This window comes from Camelus bactrianus, chromosome 28 (genome assembly GCF_048773025.1).
Source record: "Camelus bactrianus isolate YW-2024 breed Bactrian camel chromosome 28, ASM4877302v1, whole genome shotgun sequence".
Classification (NCBI taxonomy): Eukaryota; Metazoa; Chordata; class Mammalia; order Artiodactyla; family Camelidae; genus Camelus; species Camelus bactrianus.
In genome coordinates this window covers 12,349,073-12,371,353 of record NC_133566.1, presented here as the reverse complement: position 1 = coordinate 12,371,353, position 22,281 = coordinate 12,349,073, and the positions used below count along the sequence as shown (strand labels likewise).

At 44.0% G+C, this 22,281-nt stretch overlaps 1 protein-coding gene across 1 annotated transcript in view; it reads left to right on the top strand.

The window, feature by feature from the left end:
• Positions 1 to 5,417: 5,417 nt before the first annotated feature.
• The window catches only part of SLC9A2 (solute carrier family 9 member A2), a 56,015-nt gene continuing 39,151 nt past the window's right edge, over positions 5,418 to 22,281 (top strand). Inside the window, exon 1 of the mRNA XM_074354499.1 lies at positions 5,418 to 6,290. Coding sequence (XP_074210600.1) covers positions 5,471 to 6,290 — 820 coding nt within the window. The 5' untranslated portion in view covers positions 5,418 to 5,470. The remainder of the gene's footprint in view (positions 6,291 to 22,281) is intronic.

Genomic DNA, 22,281 nt, shown 5'->3' with positions numbered 1-22,281 from the left:
TGGGGCAAGAACTGGAGGAAATTTAAAAGTCAGAACATCTCTTTCGTTTCTGCTCAAACCTCTTGAAGACTTCTTATCTTAGTGTAAATGCCAATGTCCTTGTCAGGGCTTCCGGAGCCTTCTGTGATAAAGCCCCTCCTTCCACCCTGATTGCCACTTCTGAATCTCCACAGCTTGGACCTTTCTTTCTCTTGTGGCTCCTATGATGTTTGAGCCACTCTCAAGCCAGGAAAGACTGACCCATCACAGGACAGGAGACTAGAAGGTTGTTGTCAAACAGTGTCACCATCATGCCCCCATCTATTCTCCAAGGGCCCATTCATTTTCCCTAAAAATCATTTACTCTCCTCTAAGAGGCTACATCCTCCCTCCCCTTTCCCTACAAAGATGGTATTTCATCCTAAATTCTGAGCCACCCCGGAGAGAGAGATCATTTTTCCCCGGATATCTCCCACATATATGTGAGGTACCCATGTTAATAAACTTGTTTGTTTTTCTCTTGTTAGCCTTTTATGGTAGAGGTCTGAGCTAAATCCTCAGAATGGTAGAAGGAAAATTGTTTGAAGCCTTCTTATTTATTGGTTTCCAAAGGTACAAAGATTCTTTTAGTTGCAGGTGCCCAGCTATTGTAAAGACTATAAATGTATGTTGAACTGCTGACTGGGTGTGCCTTATATTTAATAATGGATACTGTTCAGAAGGTCCTCTGCACATCAGAATTCAGACAAAACAAAGCAGGGCAGAGTTTAAAGGACAGGGAGGCTCCCCTTCCACAGGTGACACTGAGAGCCTGAGGGTGAGGCAGGGTGCAGGTGTGAGTCCCTTTCACACAGATGCGTTGGATTCAAATCTTAGATTTGTAGAGCCTTTTAGAAAGAAACAAAGTTTCTTATTCCAAGCCTCTTGTTTTGTGGAGGAAAACTGAGGCTCTGGAAAACTTGGTGGTTGACTATCTATAGACAGAATCTTATTTTAAAAATACTAGGAAATTTCCATAGTAAAAACACCACTCAATTATAACCTTGGATTTGCAGCAAACAGCTTTTGAGATAGCAGACCATTTCTCTGCTGAAATGAAACAAACAGCTCTGGCTAAAAAGAAAGAGAGAAAAGTGTTCAATTCCATGTGCATCAAGGAAACATTCACATCACTGCCTGATGCTTGATAGGGCTGTTCTCTAAGAAGAGGGCTCCAGATGTGTGCTGAGGACTAAGTCAAAATAAAATAAAAAGAAGCCAGATTTTAGATTTTAAGACCTCAAATATAACAGTAATGGTATCAAGTCAACAGCACTACAAGCTGACTTTATTGGTAAAGATTCTGAGTTGAAATATTAGGCTGAAACTAAGGGTTAGTGGTTGTACAATGTAGATTTCAAAGAAGGGGAAGTCAAGATAGGAATATTATTAAAATGTGTGGAAAATAGTGTAAAATAGCAGTTGTCAGTGTTAGCTAACTATCACTAGGTACCCTGGGAACTAAGGTCCTAGTACCTCAAGGCGGAGGCTTTCCCGTCTCCTGATCAGGCTCGCACAGCCGCCTGGAGCTCAGGGAGCCGCTGACCCGGGAGCGGGTGCTGGCGCCCCGCAGCGGTGCAGGGGGGCCACTGACACTCAGGATCAAATCACTTCCGCTCTGTCAGCCTCCACTCTGCATCTGCCAAACAGGCAAAACACTCAGCCCTCTGGAGCTGTTCACCAGCGCGTGGAGATCTCTGCTTGCTCCATCACACAGAAGTTCCTGGGAGTTCAACCTTCAGCCACATCACTAAGCTCCCAGTTCTGTGTGGCAAGAGACACAAAGTCAAATCTCAGGTCCTCCGGAACCTTCCACGGCAGGAGGTGGGGCGGGGAGGGGGATTTGAGACCAGTGTTGCGCTGGGCGATTGCAATCTCTTCTGCAGAGCTCACAGTTTTATTTTTCAAGGTACATTTCCTTTTAAGCTAAATTCCAAAATCCTTGATGAGCTTTAGTGATGCCGGAGATACTGTCCTGCTTCAGGAGGGTTATTCCTGTTAAAATATTCCATTAAATACATTAATATTCTAACAAACCTTTTTCTTTCTTTTTCTTTCTTTCTTTCTTTCTTTCTTTCTTTCTTTCTTTCTTTCTTTCTTTCTTTCTTTCTTTCTTTCTTTCTTTCTTTCTTTCTTTTTCTTTCTTTCTTTCTTTCTTTCTTTCTTTTCTTTCTTTCTTTCTTTCTTTCTTTTTCTTTCTTTCTTTCTTTCTTCCTTCCTTCCTTCCTCCCTCCCTCCCTCCCTCTTTCTTTCTCTCTCTTTCCTTCCTTTCTTCTTTCCTTCCTTCCTTCCAAAGTTCTTTTTTAAAATTAACGTATAGTCAGTTTACAATGTTGTGTCAGTTTCTGGTGCGCAGCATCATGTTTCAGTCATACATATACAGACATATATTCCTTTTCATATTCTTTTTCATTATAGGTTACTACAGACTATTGAATATAGTTCACTGTATTATACAGTAGAAACGTGTTATTTATCTATTCTATGTATAGTAGTTAGTATCTGCAAATCTCATACTCCCAACTTACCCCTTTCCCCCCTGGTAATCATAAGTTTGCTTTCTATGTCTGTGAATCTTCTGACAGACCACTTTAGATTGAAGGGCGGAAAAAAAAAATGTAGCAGTTTCTCTGAGAAGGTTCATATGCCCCTAGTAAACACTTCTATGCTACAATGTGAAGGTTAATCTCAAACCAGGTAATCATTTTGAATAAACATATTTAGAAAGCCTGTCATGGAATTGGATTTTCACCCCATTTAAGTAGGAGAGAAAAAAGGAGGTGTGAGATCCCAAAATGTGGACCAGGGATCACTGGAGAACATTTCATGTGGAGCTGTTCTTATCTGTCCTGCAACTGGTCCAATCACAAGAAAGTCCTGCAGCCCGTGGTCTTAAGGCAGGAGAGCTGTCATTCTGGGTCAAATCACACATTTATTCACCCAGCACATGCTCAGTGGGTACTTACTGTGCCTTAGGCCCTGTGCCAGGAACTAACGATAAAAGAATGAATTAAACAGAGCTTTCAGTCTGGTGGGAGAAAAGTAAAAGGATTACATCTAAGAAGGGAAGGTAGGGGGAGGTCTCAGAGGGCATCAGAAGGATCCTAATTAGCCCCAAAAGACAGGAGCCAGGTTAGGACTTCCTTTAGTCAGTTACCTTTGAGCTGAGACCCTCGGAGGAGATGACAAGGTGAAGGGCAGAGGGCAGAAAAGGCTCCCCTGCACAGGGCCCAGAATGTGCAAAGGTCTTGAGGTGAGAGGGAGCCTGGGAACACTGGTCAGAGTTCATAGAGCATTGAGGGTGGGGACGGGGAGGAAGGGCGTGGGAGGGAGAGGCAAAGGTCGAACCAGGTAAGTCGCTGCAGGATTTTAATCTTTCCAAATGGCCCTGTGAAGCCACTGAAGGACTTTAGCTGGTTAAAGCCATGATCTCACCTTTGTTCACTCCACGGGTACAGTGACAGATGGGGTTATCACTGTTGGGCCCCTCCTAGTCATGGGGACTTTTGAAGAAATGACAGGCCAAGTGCTTGTCAGCGAGAGGGTGTGATTGAACTCATTCTTATTTGCTTTAGGGGAAAGATGAAGAGTGTTTTTTAAACTGAGCCCTTCATCTTTCATTTATAAGAATAAATAAATGAACATTTTTCCAAATTAAGAAAAAGTTGATAACCTTGAACTACCACAGCCTGAATTTATAAAGCTAAAGTCATACCAGACGCTGTAATCCCTACAGTTACTCTGGGCGGGAAGATCCCAGAAACATAGATTTGTCGTTAACCTTCCCGATTATGATCCACAATTATTCTTAAAGTATCATGTGACTCAGACTCCTAGAAATGATTCTCTGAATGTGCTCTGGCCCTACCATTATTTCGCTAAGTGTGTAGAACTGAAGCGATTTGCTTACTGTAAATGAAACTTTATTCTGCTGTGGCTTCTGTGGATAATTCCTAAAATAGACCCCACTATTCTGTCTGAAAGCACCTGAGAAAGTAACCTGCTGTTCTGGGCAACTGGTCACGGGGTGGAGGGTGGGATGGAACCAGTGTTACAGGGACAGGCCTGCACCTGAGTGTCTTCTAGACCCTTATTTGATTTGTAAACATGGGTAAGACTGCTTGCTTGCTTGTTTGGCCTTAAACCTTTCTGCATCTATAATTCTTCACCTATAAAGTGGGTAAAGAATGTGTCTATCTCTTTGGCTTTTACAATGATTAACAAAAATATATACATAAAATGCCTTTCTCGGAGCTTCCCATACAGAGATTCACAATTTTTAAAAAAGTGGTTATTATTTGCTGTTCCTTCCTTGCAGGGGAATATTAAGTTCATCCCTTTAATACAAATTTCCAGCAGATTTCCTTAAAATTTCCAGTAAAGAAGGGAAGGTAGATTTCTGCACGGCTCCATCATTCTTTTGAAGAGGATGGAACATCTTACATTCAATTCTGTTGCGCTTTGGAAACAGTTGTGCTATGTGAAGTGTTAAGCGAAGGGCTCTGTGCTCTCTCCTAGAGTCCCATTTTTATCCTGGACTTGGCCCTGCGTTACTTAAGTCCAAGAAGTGCTGTTTCTTCTACTATTCTGTTCAGGTGGAGAATTTTTTTTTTTTTAATCTTGTACCTTCTGCTGACATTTCATGGATTCCCCATGTTAGAACTTTGAAAATAATTTGCTTTGAATATTGAACTGCAGAGTGTTTAACAGCAGCCATATTTAGCCACAAAAAAAATGAGAAAAGGGAAGGAATTTATTTTCTACCTATGGAAGGGGAAATGGTTCCAGGTAATTGACTGACGGCTGGTCTGCTCTTTGGTTTCCTTGGGTTCCTGGAGATGAAGACGCTGGGACAGCAGACTGCAGGCAGCGAGGTCTAAGACGCCTTTGCAGTGGCTGCGCTGGGAACGGGAGGACCTTGGGCGCTGGGGGATGAAGCTTTTTCGGCTCCAGGAGAACAGGCTTCCTCTCCTCCCCCTCCTCCCGCAGCCCGCCCTGTAATTAGCGGCGCGAGGCGATCTGAGCTCGGCAAATCACGGGTTTTCCACGGAATAATTATGGTTCTGCTGCTCGCGGACATGTACACCTCTAAGCCTGAAAACAGAAAAGCAGTTTCTCCTTTTCGTGACCGGGGGCGGGGAGGAGAGAAGTGGGAGCCACAGGGGCACGATGAGTGAAAGCCGAACACGGTGGAAAAGCAAAGGAGGGGGTTCGGTGGGAGCGTGGGAACACTGAGTTCTGCGCCGGAGTTTCGGCGCCCGGAGAGCGCGCCCTGTGCGCCAGCTGACGGCTCCGGGAAGGGGAACAAAATGGGGCTGTTCTAAAGCTTCCGTACGGCGCGCGCCCCGAGCCCCACCCCCGCGCACCGGGTCCCCGGGTCCCCGGGCCCCTCTCTGGAAGCGGCGGGGAGAGCGCGCGCCGCGTGGGTCGCGCCGGCCGCTTCCCTGGATGGATGCCCGACGCGGCCTCCGGGGCGGGGACAGCTCCGGCCACCTCGCGCCGGGCGCGGCCGGTCCGCCCAGAGCTCACCGGCTCCGGGGGTGGCGGGTCGCGGCGCGCGGCGAGGGCCCGAGGGGAGCGCAGCCGCCGCCCCCGCGGCTCGGGGCCCCGTGTGGCCGGCGGGCTCGGCAGGTGCACCAAGCGCCCGCCCCGGGCGCGTCCTCCCGCCCCGCGGCCTGGGCGCCGCGCCCGCCCCGCCCCGCCCCCGCCCGCGGGCCGCCCGGGGCCGGGCCTGCAGCTGCGGCGGCCGGCGGACGGGACATGGGCCGGCGGCCGGCGGCGGAGGGCGGCTGAGGGCGCCGAGGGTCCGCGCCGTGTCCTCGCGTCCCGTGCGCGCCCGCCAGGCGCTGCGCCCGCTCGCGGTGGGAGCTCGGCCGGTGCGCGGCAGACACCCGGGCCGCTCCCTGTGGGGCCCGGCGGGCGGCGCGGCCCGGGGCGATGCGCTGAGCGCACCGAGGGCCGCGCGCGGGGGGCCGAGCCCATGGAGCCGGCGGGCGCCGGGCCGAGCAGGCGGGCGCCGCCACCGCCGCCGCTGCTGCTGCTGCTGCTCCTGCAGGTGGCGGGGCCGGCGGGCGCCCTGGCCGAGACCCTGCTGGACGCGCCGCGGGCCATGGGCACCAGCTCCAGCCCGCCCAGCCCGGCCAGCGTGGTGGCGCCCGGGACGACGCCGTTCGAGGAGAGCCGCCTGCCGGTGTTCACCCTGGATTACCCCCACGTGCAGATCCCCTTCGAGATCACCCTGTGGATCCTGCTGGCCTCCCTGGCCAAGATCGGTGAGCGAGCGGGCCCGCGCAGTGGGGCGGGGGCCGCCGCGAGGGGAAGCCCGGGAGGGTGCCCCGGTTGGCGAGCTGACCTCCGGGTCGTAGCCGCCTCCCGTGGACCAGGGCCGGGACGACAGAGCAACTTCATCTGGCGAGAGGGACCCCGGGAGGAGCCGTTTCGTGCTTTGGTTCTTTTTGGACATTGGCCTTGAAATAGCCCCCAACTTCAGACCGCACACACTGAGCGATTTACCGCTCCTTCTGCCTCTGACGCCGGGAGTGACAGCCTTCTGCCAAAGTTGAGGTCCTTACTGAGGGAGGGAGCCGGTGGGCTCAAGTTTATGGCTGTCACCTTTTGGGAGAGGGGCGAGGCTAGAACAGTTTAAAGGTTAAAAGCCTGGATGCCCGGAGAGATGCGTCTTGGCAGGGACACAGACCCTGCCGTACCTTGACTCCTGAGGTGCATGGAAGGGGACCAGGGACACCTGAGTGCCTGCAGCACGACGGCGACGCCCTGCCTCCTCCCTCCTCTGGGCTGAGGCTGTCACTCTCCAGGAAGCATTTTCTTGGTGACTGAGGCCAATGAAGTAAGATGCATGTTTAAAAATAATTAACCCACTTTTCAAAACTACCTTTAACGCTCACTTGGAAAGCAGCAGACTCCGAATGTATTTTCTCATTTTCATTTTGTCACCCCGCATAAACTTTTATTATGAGCCTGGTGCTTTACATTCTTTTTTTTTTTTTTACTTTACATTTTAAATACTTTTTTAAAATCTTAAAATATGGCACCTACTGTTGTTGCACTGATTCCAAAAGGTTATCGAGACAACAGAGAGAAACTTCTGCATTATTGCATAGGTTTTATACATTTTCCCTGTGAAAGGTCTCATGCTCTAAGGTGAGGCAGGTCTTCATAAAGGATAGAAAGACACGTTGCCAGCATCCTCTAATCTATAGATTGGTGGGAGAGATGGCATCCACTCCAGTGATCCTAATACAGGAAAGTGCTTGGTGGAATAAGACATTCAGAAAAGATAATATGCAGTGTAGAGATAAGTGAATTACTTCCTTGTGCCCAGAAAGCATTTAAACCTGGTTTTCAAGGATGACTGGGATATGGTCAGTTGGAGATGAAACGGAGCAACATTCCAGAGAGGAATAAATGCATAAATTGGGATGGAAGTGCAAAGCGGGTAAAAGGGGTGGTTTATAGAAGGTAGAAGTTGCGGGAGGTTAGCCTGAAGCGAACCTTCAGTATCAGGTTAAATTAACTAAGTTCTGTCAGTGATGACCAAAGGAAGCACGTGCTAGGTCGTGGCTTTGCCACGTGTAATTGCCTGACTTTGACATGGTTCCACTAGTTGAGTGTTTGAATTTTGCCTGAGAAATGGGATAAGGGGAAATGGACTTCCCCATCTGTTAAACAGATACACACGATAAACTCGTTGCCTGTAAACCTGGGGACCATAACTGTCCTGACAACAGCCCTGCCAAGTGGGAAGGGCAGATATTAATACCCACTTGGTAGAGGTGGGAACTGAAGCTCGGAGAGTTTACATGAGTTGCCCGCGGACACACAGCGGGGAGGCACGTGCAGGCTCAGTCCACCCTTCCCCTCCCTGAGCCTCCATCACCTGTGGGCCGCCTCCGTGCTGTTTCCATTACTGCTTCTCTGGTGCCATTTCTATTCAATTACAACTTCTTTCTTCTGTTCTTCACCCTTGATTATTTTAATCTGATTAATTACACTAATAACAGCCGCTAGTTGGCACTTAAGTTCATTATCTCTCATTTTCACAACCATCCTGGGGAGGTGTCATGACCACACTTCATGTACGAGGACCCCGAAAACTGGGAGGTTAACTTGGTGGGGGGTGGTGAGCCTGAATGCCACCCATTTCTCCCTGACGTCTCATCTTCATGTCTACCCTGGGGCCTTGTTTGGTTGTGAGGATTCAAGGAGAACAGATATGTCTAACCTTGGACTGTGCGGGGCGTGCAGTGAGCCCTGAGCATTGACATCCTTAGTAGGGGCGGAGGAAGAGTTGCAGGGGCCACCCGGGTAGTTTTCTGACACTCTGGTTCCTTTCCCACTGGGCTGGGCTGCTGCCTGCATTTCTCTGCTTCTGGTTTTAGGCTCAGCCTTTTCTGAGTGCTCTCATTCTGTGGGTTGTCTTTTTTACACTTGCTTTTTTCCCATCATAATCTATTCGTCTTTGCCCTCATCATGTTAATTGGACGGTATTTCATTAAAAGGCATCCGTGCTGGTGGGAGTTCCTAGGTGTAGGTCTCTGCCCGTCGGCAGTGCTCTCATCCAGATGTGTCTTATTCCCTGGCACTTGCTCCTTCGTCCCTCTCTCTGCCTCCCCCCAAATCTGAAACTTCTCTGGTGACTGTTTCCTATCTCCTCCCTGCTTTTGGGGTGACACAGAGATGGAAGAGGACAGACGTTCATGTCTCCCGGCCAGAAGGGTCTGAGTGGAGCGGAGATGGCTGTGGTGGGATGAAGGCTATGGTTCTCAGAGAAATAAGTGCAGCTTTTTGCAGTACCAAAAGCTGGTGCTTGGGGTCTCTTCTAGGTTCTTCCTGTACACAGTCCAGCCCTGAGCTCCTGCTGCAGCTCTGTTCCTAGAAGAGCTGGGAGATGCTCAGAGACCCCCGGCCCCCGCTCCCCTCTCCCCTCACAGTCCTAAACGTGCTGTTTGGCTGTGGGAAGGAGTGCTGGTACTGAGGGACACTTTGACAGCCCATTAAACAGTCCTATAGTCATTTCAAATTCTATTTTAACTTTTTCATTGGAAACAACTATTATTTGAGGTGACTTACATGACTTAATTTGCTCATATTTGGGTAGGGTGATGAATTGAGCAGCACAAAGGGACGTGAGGCTTTGGGTAACAGGAGTGTTAACTCATGCAAAATGCCACAGTTTCTATTTTAGGCACTCCCCCCCCTTTTTTTTAAATTGAAGTACAGTTACAACGTGTCCATTTCTGGTGCACAGCACAATGTCCCAGTCATGCATGGACATACATATATTCCTTTTCATATTCTTTTTCATTAAAGGTTATTACAAGAAATTGAATATAGTTCCCTGTGCTGTACAGTAGAAATCTGTTTTTTTTAATCTATTTTTGCATATAGTGGCTAACATTTATAAATCTCAAACTCCCAAATTTATCCCTTCCCACCCCCTTTCCTCCAGTAACCGTAAGATTGTTTACTATGTATTTGGGGCACTTTAATGCCATGTGCCTCGTGTAGCTGAACTTTCCTGCCCAGTAGAACATGGAGAAACATTGCTAGTGATTAGTAACAGACTGCCCCCAACAGAGGCTCCTAACAGCATTCATAGGAGGTTTAAATCATGCCAGGTGGTGAATTCAGAATAGTTTTCTAGATCGCAGCACAATATAGCCTTAGAAATACTACAACCAGAAGGGAGAAAATGCATTTTTGGCAGTGTTGAATGATCCAACTTAACTTTCATTGTTTTACTCAATTATCAGGGACAATCGACTTCCTAATCGTTTGGTCAAAAAGAGAGTTCTGTAGTTACAACGTTTCCTAAAATGATAACTGTGATAATGTTGTGTATGTGTGTGTGAAGTAGGTTAAATAAACAAAGAACATAGACAATCCAGGGCACCTTTGAAAAGTTTGTTAAATTTTGGCAAGAAACATCGTCTCAGTTTGTTTTTCACTCAGATCCTCACATGTGTGAATTCTTATTTTTCTTTCATTTTGAATGTTTTTATTTTGAGTAACCGTTGATTTTTTTTTTAACAGTTGTAAATGCACACTTTGCCTGGTAAGTCCTGTACACAGGATGGAATTCTGCAGCCTGGAATGATAGGGAGCCAAAGAATTAAGAAGAGAAAAAATTGGGGGAGTGTTCTAAGATTATCTTCTCTGATTTCCTTGCCCGTGAAGTAGGTCAGAGGGATTTTTCCTAAACTGAGTGAATTTGGGCATGTGTTCTACCTCTATCCAAGGTCCAGGGACAAAGTATCTGGGTTCCCTGCTGTTTAACAAAGCTCCTATCTTTGTCCTCAGTGGTCCCCTAGAGGCCCCTGCACTTATCTTGTAGTCCTGTGGGGCTGGCCCGTTTGCCTCTTCCAGGTGTCCGCACTCACCTTGTCCTTTTCATTTCCTTTGCTCTTGAACTTGGGGTCAGGATACAGAACTTTCCCCTTCTCTTCATCTTTTTGAAATTAAATAACTTGTATTATTATTTTAAGGGAAAGGCAAAACAGTTTGGTCCATGAAACTTTCTCCTCTGGGCTCCAGACTCTCCTGAATTTAAAATATGAAACCAGAGATTTTCTTTGGTTAATGTCTGCCTAATTACTGAGATCTTGATCTCTGGAAAAGCCTGTGCTTGCCTTTGATCTGTTTCTCTTTGTCATATTTGGTTTTCCGGAAGCATATTCACCAACTGGTTGGTCAGCAAACGGAGCTCATGGTCTTCACTTAGGATTTGAACCACATCTCACTTTGAACACACTTCTGAAGCCAGGTCCTCTTGATGGCATGTGTTTGTTCCTAAAAAGCTCAAAGAGGAGTTGTAATGTGTTACTGTCTCAACCTCCCTCTCTTCCCATTGGGCTAACCATACATTTCCTGTTTTCAGTCCGAAGGATGAGTTCAGTGACTTTCTAAAGATGCTTTCTGGTGCCTTCTAGAGTTTTATCACTGCACCCTACCACAGAAATATTTTTGTACCTTTTGAAATAATAGCAGGTCATTTTTTTCAACCAAAAATGTTACTCTTTGTATAAACTTTAAAAATGAAAATAACATTAATTTATCATTAATGAGATGCCCTTTTTTTTTTTTTTTTTTCTTTTTTTTTTTTTTTACAGAATTCTTTCATATAGCTTGAAGCCCTAGCAGGTCTGCAAAGAGCCTTTTGAATAAACGTGTTTCTTCCTTGAAGGGTTGTAAAAACTCACCTATGAAACCAAGTGAGTTGGATGATTTGCATATGGGTGAATTTTCACCAATGAGTCAATTGCTTTAAAATTTATAATTCCATATGGCTTATTTGTGTTTTTCTGGATCAGTTTTGCTCTTTGTATTTTTATTTTTCTAGCAAGTTATTATTTCATTTGGGTTTTGGTTATAGGAAGAAAAGTTATTTTTTATGATTTAAAAATTTTCCACTTTATCTGTATTCATGTTCTATTTTATTATCCCTAACATTGTTATTTTTGTCTTTCTTTACTTTGATCAAAATGTGTAGAAGTTTATCATCTATTTTATTCTTTTTCAAAGAATTAGATATTGGTTGGCTTCTAATTGATGAATTTCTGCTTTTTATTATTCAGTTACTCCTATGTTATTTGGGTGTATTTTGTTATTTTTAATAATTATTAAATTGAAAGCTTAGCTCATTAATTTCAAATGTATTTGTTTTCCAATATGTTGACTCCCACCATACAAGGGTAATTAATCCCTGAGAAAACACTTATGGTTGAAAACATAATTAACATTACTTTCAATATTTTTAATGATAAATATTTTAATGAACTAAGCTCCAAAATTAGCATAGCTAAAATGACATTAGTCTTTTTAAAATAGACCAACTTATTTCAGTAGGTTTCTTTCGTTGTTATTGCTCCTAATAAGCCATTTTCCCTTCATCAGTTTCTTCAGAGTCTGGCTGTTTACTTGTTCTCATTAAATTCAAGGCTATGGTGGTAAACTGACACTTAAGACCATGTTCCAAACAAAACATATCCATGATACTCTAAGTTTATGTAAATTTATCTTTATTGCAAATGGTAATAATAACAATAAAGACAATGGCGAAGACAAAAGAATTCAGGGAGATGATGCAAATGAAATTACACTTTTCTAATAAATTGTGTGAAATCATTACTGCTATTAACTAGCAAACCATCTGTATTCTGAGGAGAAATTAACACAACATATTAGTGATAAAACTGGAAAGATGACTGCTGAATGTATCAGCTACCAAAGTCCATAAAATCCAATTTGGTCTTTATGAAGTCAAATAAGTGCCCCATGAGATGAAATAGGAATATTAAACGAAACTCTTCTTAAAGATGAATTCCTGTGATCCAAATGAGTATATCTTATAGGAATGGCAATCTATGTAGTTAAGGCTAGAAATATATCCTGCCGGTCCTGTTTTAGTTGCTTTGCATGGTTTTGATATGTAGAGTTTTTCACTGTTGTTCAGTTCTCAGTATTTTTAAATTTCCTTGTTATTTTTTTATTCTCACCTGATATTTATTTAGAATTGTGTCTTTAGTTAATAAACATATAGAGATATGAGGTTATTTATATTTTATTCAGATTTTAGTCCATTTTGGCTATCTAGACCTATTACTGATTTTTTGATATTGATTGAGATGTTCTCTGTGGCTTAATATGTGGCCATTTAAAAAACTTTATGTCAAGGCTTGCTTGATAAAGATTGTGTGTTCTGTATTTATTGCATGCAGGCACATGTGCACATATACACACACACACATACATGTACATACAGGACTAGATCAAATTTCTAATTATGGTATTCAGATCTTTAATAGCATTATCAAATTTTTAGGCTACTTTATCTATTAGGCTCTGAGGTACATTAAAATCAGCCTCTAAGGTTGTGATGTCAGTTGCTGTTTGTAATTTTGTCATTTTTTGCTTTATATATTTTGATGCTGTGTTATTAAGTATATACTAGTTCCATATTGTTACATATTCTGAGTGAATTCTTCCTTTAATTATTAGGTTAATTTTTGACTTCTCTATTTTAAATTATTTTCTTGTGGCTCAAAGTCCTTTTTTTTCTTATATTACAGTTGCTATTCAAAATAGAATTTCTTTTTGCACATGTATTTTTGCATCAATGTTTTCCATATATATATATATATATATATTCCATATTTATATATATATTCCATGTATATATATATATAAATATTCTAGACATATCTTTTCCCTAACCATTACTACCAAATAAACTGGATTATCTAAAGGGTAATTTTGCTTTAGCTGTATCTCATTAAACCACATATAACTGCATTTTGTATCTTTGAATTTTCAAATATCTGTAGTTTAAAGAGAGGTGTAATTACATTTACTGTGTGTAATGATATATTTGGACTTTGTTTTCTGTTTACTGTGGTTTTGCTTGGTATCTTTAGTTTTCTCTTCTGGCCATATTTTGGCTTAGTCAAATTTCTCCTTTTTTTTTTTTTAAATACATTATCATATATTCTGTTTCCATTCTTTTTGTGGCTGTTCTTCAATTTTAATATGATTACTGATTTTATAGAAATCATGCCAGATTGCCTTGGGTCACATCCCAGGTGCCTTTTCCTCATATTTTGTAATTGTATGATTTGGGGGACATAACTTAAATTCTGGGTTCAGTTGAGCTATTGGAAAAAAGGGGATAACAATAGCACCAATGTCATAGGCTGTTGTGAAAATTAATTAATTTATGTAAGATATTAAAATTACTTTCTAGACCACAGTAAACTTATTATTTGCTATTTTGATTATTACTTTACCTTTGTCCTGAATAATACTCTAAAAAAAAATACCTGCTATCTGTGCATTTTAGAATTCTAATTTTTTGCCTTATAATTTAGACCTGATTTGTATTTAATTTACTCCAAATTAGGTTTTAATTTTTATAAGCAATGTTTAAATTGATTTGTAAACATGCTTACCATTTTTTCTTCATTGTTACTTCTTCTATCTCCCTTTTTCTTCCAGATTGCTTTCTTCTTCCTGAAATATGTTATTTAGTGGATAATTTGGGGTAGGAGGCTTTGAATGATAAATTCTCTTGGCCTTTGTCTGAAAATGTCTTTATTTTGAATATCTTCTTAAATGATTGATTATGTAACAGAGTACAGGTGTTGGAATCATTATTGCTTATCAGTTGGAAGGTATTATTTTATTATTTTCTGTTCTCTTTTGTTGCTATGGAGAATTATGTTGTTACATATGTTGTTACGTGGCCCTTTGAAATTAATCTGACTTTTCTCTCTGCTTATAGTTAAGCTTTTGTACTTGGTTATTTCTGATATTCTGCTGTTTCCTTAATGTATCTAGATATGGGTTTGTTTTACTTTTCTTGTTTGGAACTTGTTGTACTTCCATGTTTCTTTAACTATTGTTTCCTGTTTTTCATCTCTTTTCTTTCCTATCTGTTTCTTGGGGATTTTATCAGATCTTCTTTCCAGCCTACCATATTACTCTGTGTTTCTAATCTGTGTTTAACCTACTCATCGGATTTTTTATCTTAATTATATTTTCATTTGTGCTTTGGGGGGGTTTATTTGCATTTTGTTCATGCTGTTCTATTATTTAATGATAGTTTTTCAATTCCTCCTGTAAGTCTTTTATGTATTTAAACTATATACATTTTATCAGGGTTTTTTTTTTTTTTCCAGATTGTTGTTTTTAGTTCTTGGGTTGCTAGTTCTTATGTTTATCATATTTACTGACTTTCCCTTTTGGATATATTTCCTTATATAGATTATAGTTTTTATTGTGAACTTCACTTCAGCAGGGGAGGTCTTCTTGGTGGTGGTCTGTTTCGCTTAAGTTGTGAAAGATTCTTATTTTGTGGTTTTCATGTTCTTGCTGGGACTCGGTCTCAGTGATTGGTTTTTGCATTAGCCTGATTTTAGCTTAGTTCCCAGATCGTTTTTCCTAGGTGACTCAACAACTTGGTTTTCCTAAATGACTCAAGGTTAATAAATCTTATACCTGAATGTGGTGTCGACCTTGAATTTCATACTTCACAGGTGAATCTTCCCCTCTGCCAAGGCTATACAGAGTTGACATGTTTCCTTCTGTTTTTCCCCGGCTATGAGCATCTTTTACGGTTTGTTTATTTAGAACAAAGCAGCTCTTGAAACTCAGGAATTTATGGACAAGTCCTTCCCTTACTGGTATGAAATCAGATTTCTTGTCCTCACGTAGGTCTTTAAATGCCAGGTCCCAGTGCACAGGGCAGAGATTTTGCCTGGAATCTCCCTGGTTCACTGTGGCTTGAAATCCTACTGACATATCTTGATTTCTCTCCTTATTCCTTGCCTCCTAGACATTTTTCTTTATTTCAAATGTGGTGGATATTAATATTACACGTTTGTAGTAAAAGGAGTCTCTATATGTGCCCACATTGTTGGGTGGCCCAGTGACGTTTTACGTGGCTTTCTGTATAATATTTAACGTCTCTGGTTAAGTTCTGCTTGTAGAATATCATAGTGGATTCTCTTTAATTTACTGTGAAAATAATATGTACTTTTCTGGCTCTTCTCTCTGCATCATGTGATTATTCTGCCTTTGTTTTATCCGCTCTATTATCTACTTGGATAGAAGAGAAATAGCCAGCAGTTGAAGAAGTGTGGGACCTACATGGTGGAGAAGTCCCACGACCAGAAGTGGGAGGACCCTGCTCAGTTCCAGTTCTGCTGTTAAATTTATTTTATGACCCTGGCAAGTCGTCACCTCCTTGGTTGCTGTATTTAAGTAGCAGAAGTGGGCATCTGTACCCTCTGTTTAATATTTCTACAGGGACACTAGGAGGTACTCTGCAGGGAAAGAAAACATTGCTGACAAAGATTTTACTTTTAAAAAGCAAAAGAAACTCAAGCCCAGAGAAGCATGTGTGCATTCTATTCAAGTGTTGTGTAGACACGGTGTCTTGTCATCCTAAATGGGACGTGCACAATTATAACCTGCTCTCTCGCAATTACATCTTTTAAATGGAATGAATCATAATTGAGGTACTTCCTGCAGCAATCCTGCACGCTGTTCATCACTGCCCTGGGGCTTTCTAGTCTTGATTTTTATCGTTCATCCCTGTTTGAAGATGCATGTGTTCCCGTCCCTCTTCAATAGTTCCAGAGGAGGACATGGGGTTTCCTCTGGAAGCCCTCCCTCCCTGTGGTTGCGACAGCATCGTATTTTAAAGGTGAATTTTGTGTTCTTCCATAGTGTTGGCATACGGAGGCTCACGGGTTAAAGGAAAGAAGAATCAAATTTGCAATTATATTCAGCAGGTGTGGAAATGAAACAGACTGCACAGGCCCACCCTGCATGGAGGGCGTCCTGGAGCAGCTTACAGATCTTGTTAACTGTGGACTGTCCCCCGTGGTGGCTCAGGGCTGGGTACCACTCCGTCGCAGTATTTCTGTGACTCTGCCACTGCTGCTGCCCCCTGGTCCAGAGCTTGGTCCCTGTGGTCCCTGGGCAGGGAGCCTGGGTAGCACAGTGTGCCCGTGCAGAGTCTTCTGCTGTGGCGTGGAGGGTGGAGATGGGTGACCCGGCTAATCTGCCTCTTGTGGCTTCTCTAATAAAATAACAGCCGGCAAGGAGGGAGCCTGACCCCGCGCCAGGTATTTGGGCCGAGTGCTTTGTGCCATTATCTTATTTAATCCCCACAGTGACTCTGGGAGGTAGGCACCATCATTACCCCCAGTATTAAAAAAATAGATGAGGAAACAGGTTGAGAGAGCCTACGCGACTTGCCAAAGTATCGCAGCTATTAAGTGGGAGAGGTGGGTCCAGGCCGGTGTCCTTTGTCACTGTGCCCTGCCTCTCCTGGAGGAGGATGTAGAGTGCTGGACATCGTCTGTGGTCTCCAGAGCACTGGGTGTCCCTTCTTACTCGCCCTTCACTTGGACCCAGAGGCCAGCGCTTGAGTTTCACGCGTGAGCCCTGTTGCCTCATTTTGTGCATCTCAGGTTTTCCCTGTAAAATCAGACAGTAATGAGAATGCCATCCCGCCTGCCCCACAGGCACATTGTGCGGACCCGACTGAAATAATCTGTGGACGCAAGCTGATACTGCAAAGTTAAGGTCAGTGTGTCCTCATGGCGACTCTGTACGGGGAGCAGGAGAGAAAATGCCACGAAAAGGCAAGGCTGCCTATCTCCGGAGTAGCGTCAGACCTAGAATGTGCGTCCAGAATTTCTGAATCTTGATCTAGCCTTTTCCACCTTCCCAAACTTAGGCAACATGGAATTCTAATGCTTTTGAAATATATATTTAACATGTTAAGGAGTCGTAAGTTAGAGGTAACCCAACTTGGGCTACTGTGTAAATTTTCAGTGGCCAAAGTTCTATTTCAACAGATTTACAGGAGAAAAGATGCTAAATGGGCTTCGTTGCTGCACACGCATACACACTGAATTGCACACACACACACCACAGACACCTGTGCACACGTCAGTGACATTTCAGAATGTGAGCTCTAGGACGGAAGGGACTTGGGTGTTTGACTCACGGCCTAGAACAGTGCCTGGTGCATAGTAGGTGCTCAGTGAATAACCACTGTGGACATAAGTAACTAATATTTAGAGGCACTCTTGGTTTCATCTCCCTTTAATCACGTGGTAGTTAAGGTAACCGTCCATCCTGGTTTGTCCACGATTATCCGCGGTTCACACTTGTTGTCCTGGCACACATCTTAGTGCTGCGTGCCCACTCCCCCTCAAATACTCGAGTCTGGATGGTAACGTGCTTGATCGCTCCACTTACAACACACCTGCTGTTAACTGTCCGTGCTTTGAGGGGTGCCTTAGGCTCTGTTGCCAAAAATCTGGGCTCGGCCGCTTACTGGCTGTGGACTTGGGGATGAGTTAATATACCTCTATAATTTCAGTTATTTCATCTGTGAAATAGGATAATGATAGTAGCTTCCTGATTAGGTGGCTGTGAGGATAGGGTTAATCCTCTTACAAAGCTTGCTCCTTTACGGACCTTGGAAGTGTGGTTAGCCCTTGGGTGGGAACAGATGTGCTGCTTCCGTCTCCAAAGCATGACATCGTTACCCCATGAAAGCGTCTTCTGCACAATGGCTCTGTAGCAGGTTGTTAGGTTGTCTGCAAGATCCAGCCTCCTGCTGTTGGTCTTAAGCGTAAGTTTCTCTTCAAATTATGCATATTTCTGTTTCTAGTGTTGTACAAATTGAAAAGCCATCATTCTGCTTTTGGAAGCTAATTTGCAATGGAAAAGAAGGACAGTGCACCCCGTTTGTTCTGCCCCAGGTTCCTGGCTTGACACTGAAGGGTAGGGAGCCGGGCATGGGAGGTGAGGGCAGAAGGAAAGGCCCCGTGTCAGGGGGCTGGTGGTCACGGGCAACCTTCTCTGCAGGAACAGCCTCTCTTCCCAACCCTCCTGACACCGCCTGGGCTGCTGGGTGTCCTCGGTGTCATCAGGGTCCCCAGACACATCCGGTCACACAAAGGCAGGAGAAAGTGGTTTTCCACAGATGATTTCCAAGACCCTTTGTACTTTCTGTCCAAACAGGGTTCCTTTAGGAATCTGGATGGGAAAGAGTTTAAAAACAAAGTGCTACCAAAAGTCATTATTGCTATTTTAAAACCGTCCACCAACTTTCTCTATCACCAGGATTGTAAGGCAGAATCGCACGCTGGCTGAGTGCACATTTTCCCTAACAGAACACTGGGATGGTGAGAGGGCTCATGAGACCCCCCCCAGCCTTTCCTATCTGATTGTAGTTTTCGTTCTTCGGGGTTGGTAAGGTTACACTGTGTCAGCTGGTCTCCTTGGGAGAGCAGCATTACCCTCCGTGCCTTCTCTTGTGAACCGTCTGGAAGGCTGGGAAGCGGCCTCTTCTAGCCTGAGCTCACGTTTTTAAGGGAATTTGAAAATACGCGTGCAGTAACTGCTGCCCCAGTCTCTCTGGGCCCAGGGGCTTCCTTTCTGCAGTGCTTTTATCCCTACTGAACATGTGATCGTTAACTTACGAGCCTCTGCGCGCTCGCTGTCCCTCCCTTCTCATGCTGAGGCTCCAGGGGCGGACACCTTGTGTCCTTTTTGTCTGTCTACCTCCGTGGCTGTTAGGATGCACAGAACTTACAATGTCTAAATTCTCAATACTGTCTTATATTTTGAGTTGTTTCACATCTGTCATCAATTTTGATTCTCACGAGAGTCTTTATTTTGTTGTTTTGGGTTTTGTTTAATTTTTTTTTAATGAAGTATAGTTGATTTACAATGTTTCAGGTATACAGCAAACTGACTCAGTTATATATATATTCTTTTTCAGATTCTTTTCCATTATAGGTTATTACAAGATTTTGAATATAGTTCCCTGAGCTATACAGTAGGTCCTTGTTGTATTTTGTTTTGTTTTATCCTTAGCTCGGCTCAGGAGTGCTAATGGTTTTGCCAAAGGGATGGTTGATAAGATAGCTAATTTATGTAGTTAATGACTACACTCCCTCTGTAGTGATTTTTTTGCTTGCTTTTTTTTCCCCCTTTCATTTGATCTTAATGTTTTGAATTTTGTGTTTTGAGGTCCCTGGAATCAGGAGACTTGTTACTGTGCTTATATCTCTGGACAAAGGTGTGTAGTTGGCAGGATGCCAGTCTCCATTTCTCCACTAAATGTGCTAGTAGGTTTGGCTATAATTTTGATGACGCATAATGAATAGGATGAAGGTGGGGCCATAAGAATCTACCTGGGAATCCTTGAGATGTGTACATCCTAATGTTCGTGGAAGTCCTCCTGGTCTTTGCAACGACAGGTGCAGGGGACAATTTGTGGATGTACAAAGACCACTGAGCTGGTGATCAGGAGCCAGAGAGGAGGCAAAGTGAATGAAAATGTTCTGATTCTAGGAAGTTTGGAAAATAGTGTAATTCACCAAATTAGGGCAGTTTCTTAGTGTAGCCCCAGGTACCAGCGTGCACATCGGTCTTTACCATGTAAACCACAGCTGAGTGTGAGCAACAGCTTGATTGAAAGATGAAATCAGTAGCAATGACGGGCAATTGTGGGTTCCTCTCCCAAAATTTGATTGATTTATTTTAGACAAGTGGTCAGTTTGTTTAGAAGACAGGCTTTTCAAGGAATCAAAACCAAACAGAAAATAAAACCCTGACACAAGGTGGCTGGCTGGGTGGGTGAGCTCCCTGGGTAACAACGGCAGTGGGCAAACAGCAAAACCAAAACTGGCATCAATCATTTACTAACGTGTGGGTTGAAGGACAGATCCTGGAATTTAACATCTAACCCAGGGCAGGAAAATAAAAATTGCTTTCAACTGTTGGCCTGCATGGAGAGTTTTGAATCTAGGTTACAGGAGACCAGTCTTGTCACCATCCCCAGCACAGGACTCCCTCCCTCCCTCCCTCCCTCCAGCAGACTATGCAAATATCTCTTCTGAAACAGTCACCGGAACTTAACTACTGCCTGGATTCTGTAATTCCCCTAAATAACACCTACACACTGAAAAGTGACCCTCAGAACAATCTCTTCAAACCTGATCCTTTCTTGGTCAACACCCTTCTGTTACAAAAATGGAAAATGAAGACAAAGGAAAAAAGAAAAAGAAAAAGAAAAAGGTGAGGGTCTAGAGCCACAAGGAGATGAGACTCAGTAAAATTAAAGATGCTCTGGGACATTGTGCTGAACACCAGAGGTTGGTTGACACATTGTAATTGACTGTACTTCAAAAAAAAAAAATGCTCAGCACCTTATGAGGGCTGTAGAATCTGCTTTGTACCCCCAGGATCTAAACGGACCGATTCAGAACCAGTTCTGTGGCAACTCTATGCTGCACTTCACATGAAACACGAGCCGAAGTCTTTTCTAATTAAGGATACTCTGTGTGCCCAGGGCTGCACTCAGCATTCTGACAGCATGGGTCTCAGTTCCCACCTGGCTGGATCAAAAGTCCTCCTGGATCACTTTACTTGGCGTGGGGAGGCACGCATTTCACACTTGGACACAATATATACGGAAATACTTTGAAAACTGTCCAGTGTCGTTCTTATTTCGTGGGGCAGAGCTGCGGCCGTGGCGGGGCCGTGCGGTGCGGCTGAGCCCGGGGTGTTTTCTGGGCTGTCTGGATGGTGGGGTTTGTGTATTTCCCCCTGGGTTGCACTGGGCTCACAGGACATTTTGCAACATTCGTATGACACAGACCTCACACTGTTCTTCTGTTGGCTGCCAGAGAAGCTGCGGGTGCTGACAGCGAGGACTGGACATCCCTGCGTCCATCCCCCGGCCCCTCCCACCTGCAGCTTCGAAAAGAAGAATGTGACCCGTGAACAGAGTAATCTAAGATGATCTACTTAGCAGGAAGTAGCCAAGGCAGTAAAGACATAATTGCTTTGGGTTTTTTTTTTTTTCTGAAAGCCAGTGAGTGATGAACAATTTAATATAAAATTCAAAACCATGAATAACTCTAAATAAAAAATAAGAAATATGATGACAGAAAAATACAGTGTGTTCATCTATTTACTATTTCTTCACTGTTTTCCCCCAAACTTCAAGCATAGTTTATCTCTTATGTGGGAAAGGAAGAGATGGACTTGCTTTTCACAAGGTCATTACGCGAAACTATTATGATACGCGTACTTTACCTCGATGCTGACTAGTCTCTTGCATGTCAACCTCGCTGAAAATTCCTGGACGAATAGTGAGTTACTGTGTCACAGAGGTAGCCATCCAGCAGCTGGGGTCTGGGCTTGTCCCTTCCTTGGCATAGATTTTGAAGAGATATTGGAAGGATCTAAAAATTCTGTGAGACCTATGAGGGGCTGGACCGCATCCCAGTTTCCTTCATCCCCGGGGGCCTGGTCAGAATCGGTCACGTGGTCTGTCCATCTGATACATTTAAGCAGGCAGTGTTTCTTCCTTCCTTCCATCTGCCTGGTTTCCCATCCTCCATTCTTAGCGGTAAGCGTCTCCTGGCAACACCGTGAGAGGTGGCACCCCCACTTGGGGTACCAGAGGCTGGGTGACAGGAACAGGAAGGAAAAAGGCAGAAGAGGAAGTAGGAAGACCCCCTCCACCCCGCACAAACCAGGCTCTGTCCGTTTTCCAGTCTGTCTGCAGAGAGCCTGTGCCCTGACCCTGGGCATTCCTCTACAGTTCTTTCCTCTAGCTTTTTCACATCGAAGAGAGGGAGAAACAACACTAGGGGGCCTCTGTGATGTTGCAGGCCAGGGATTTGTTCCTGTTCCAGCTCCTGATGG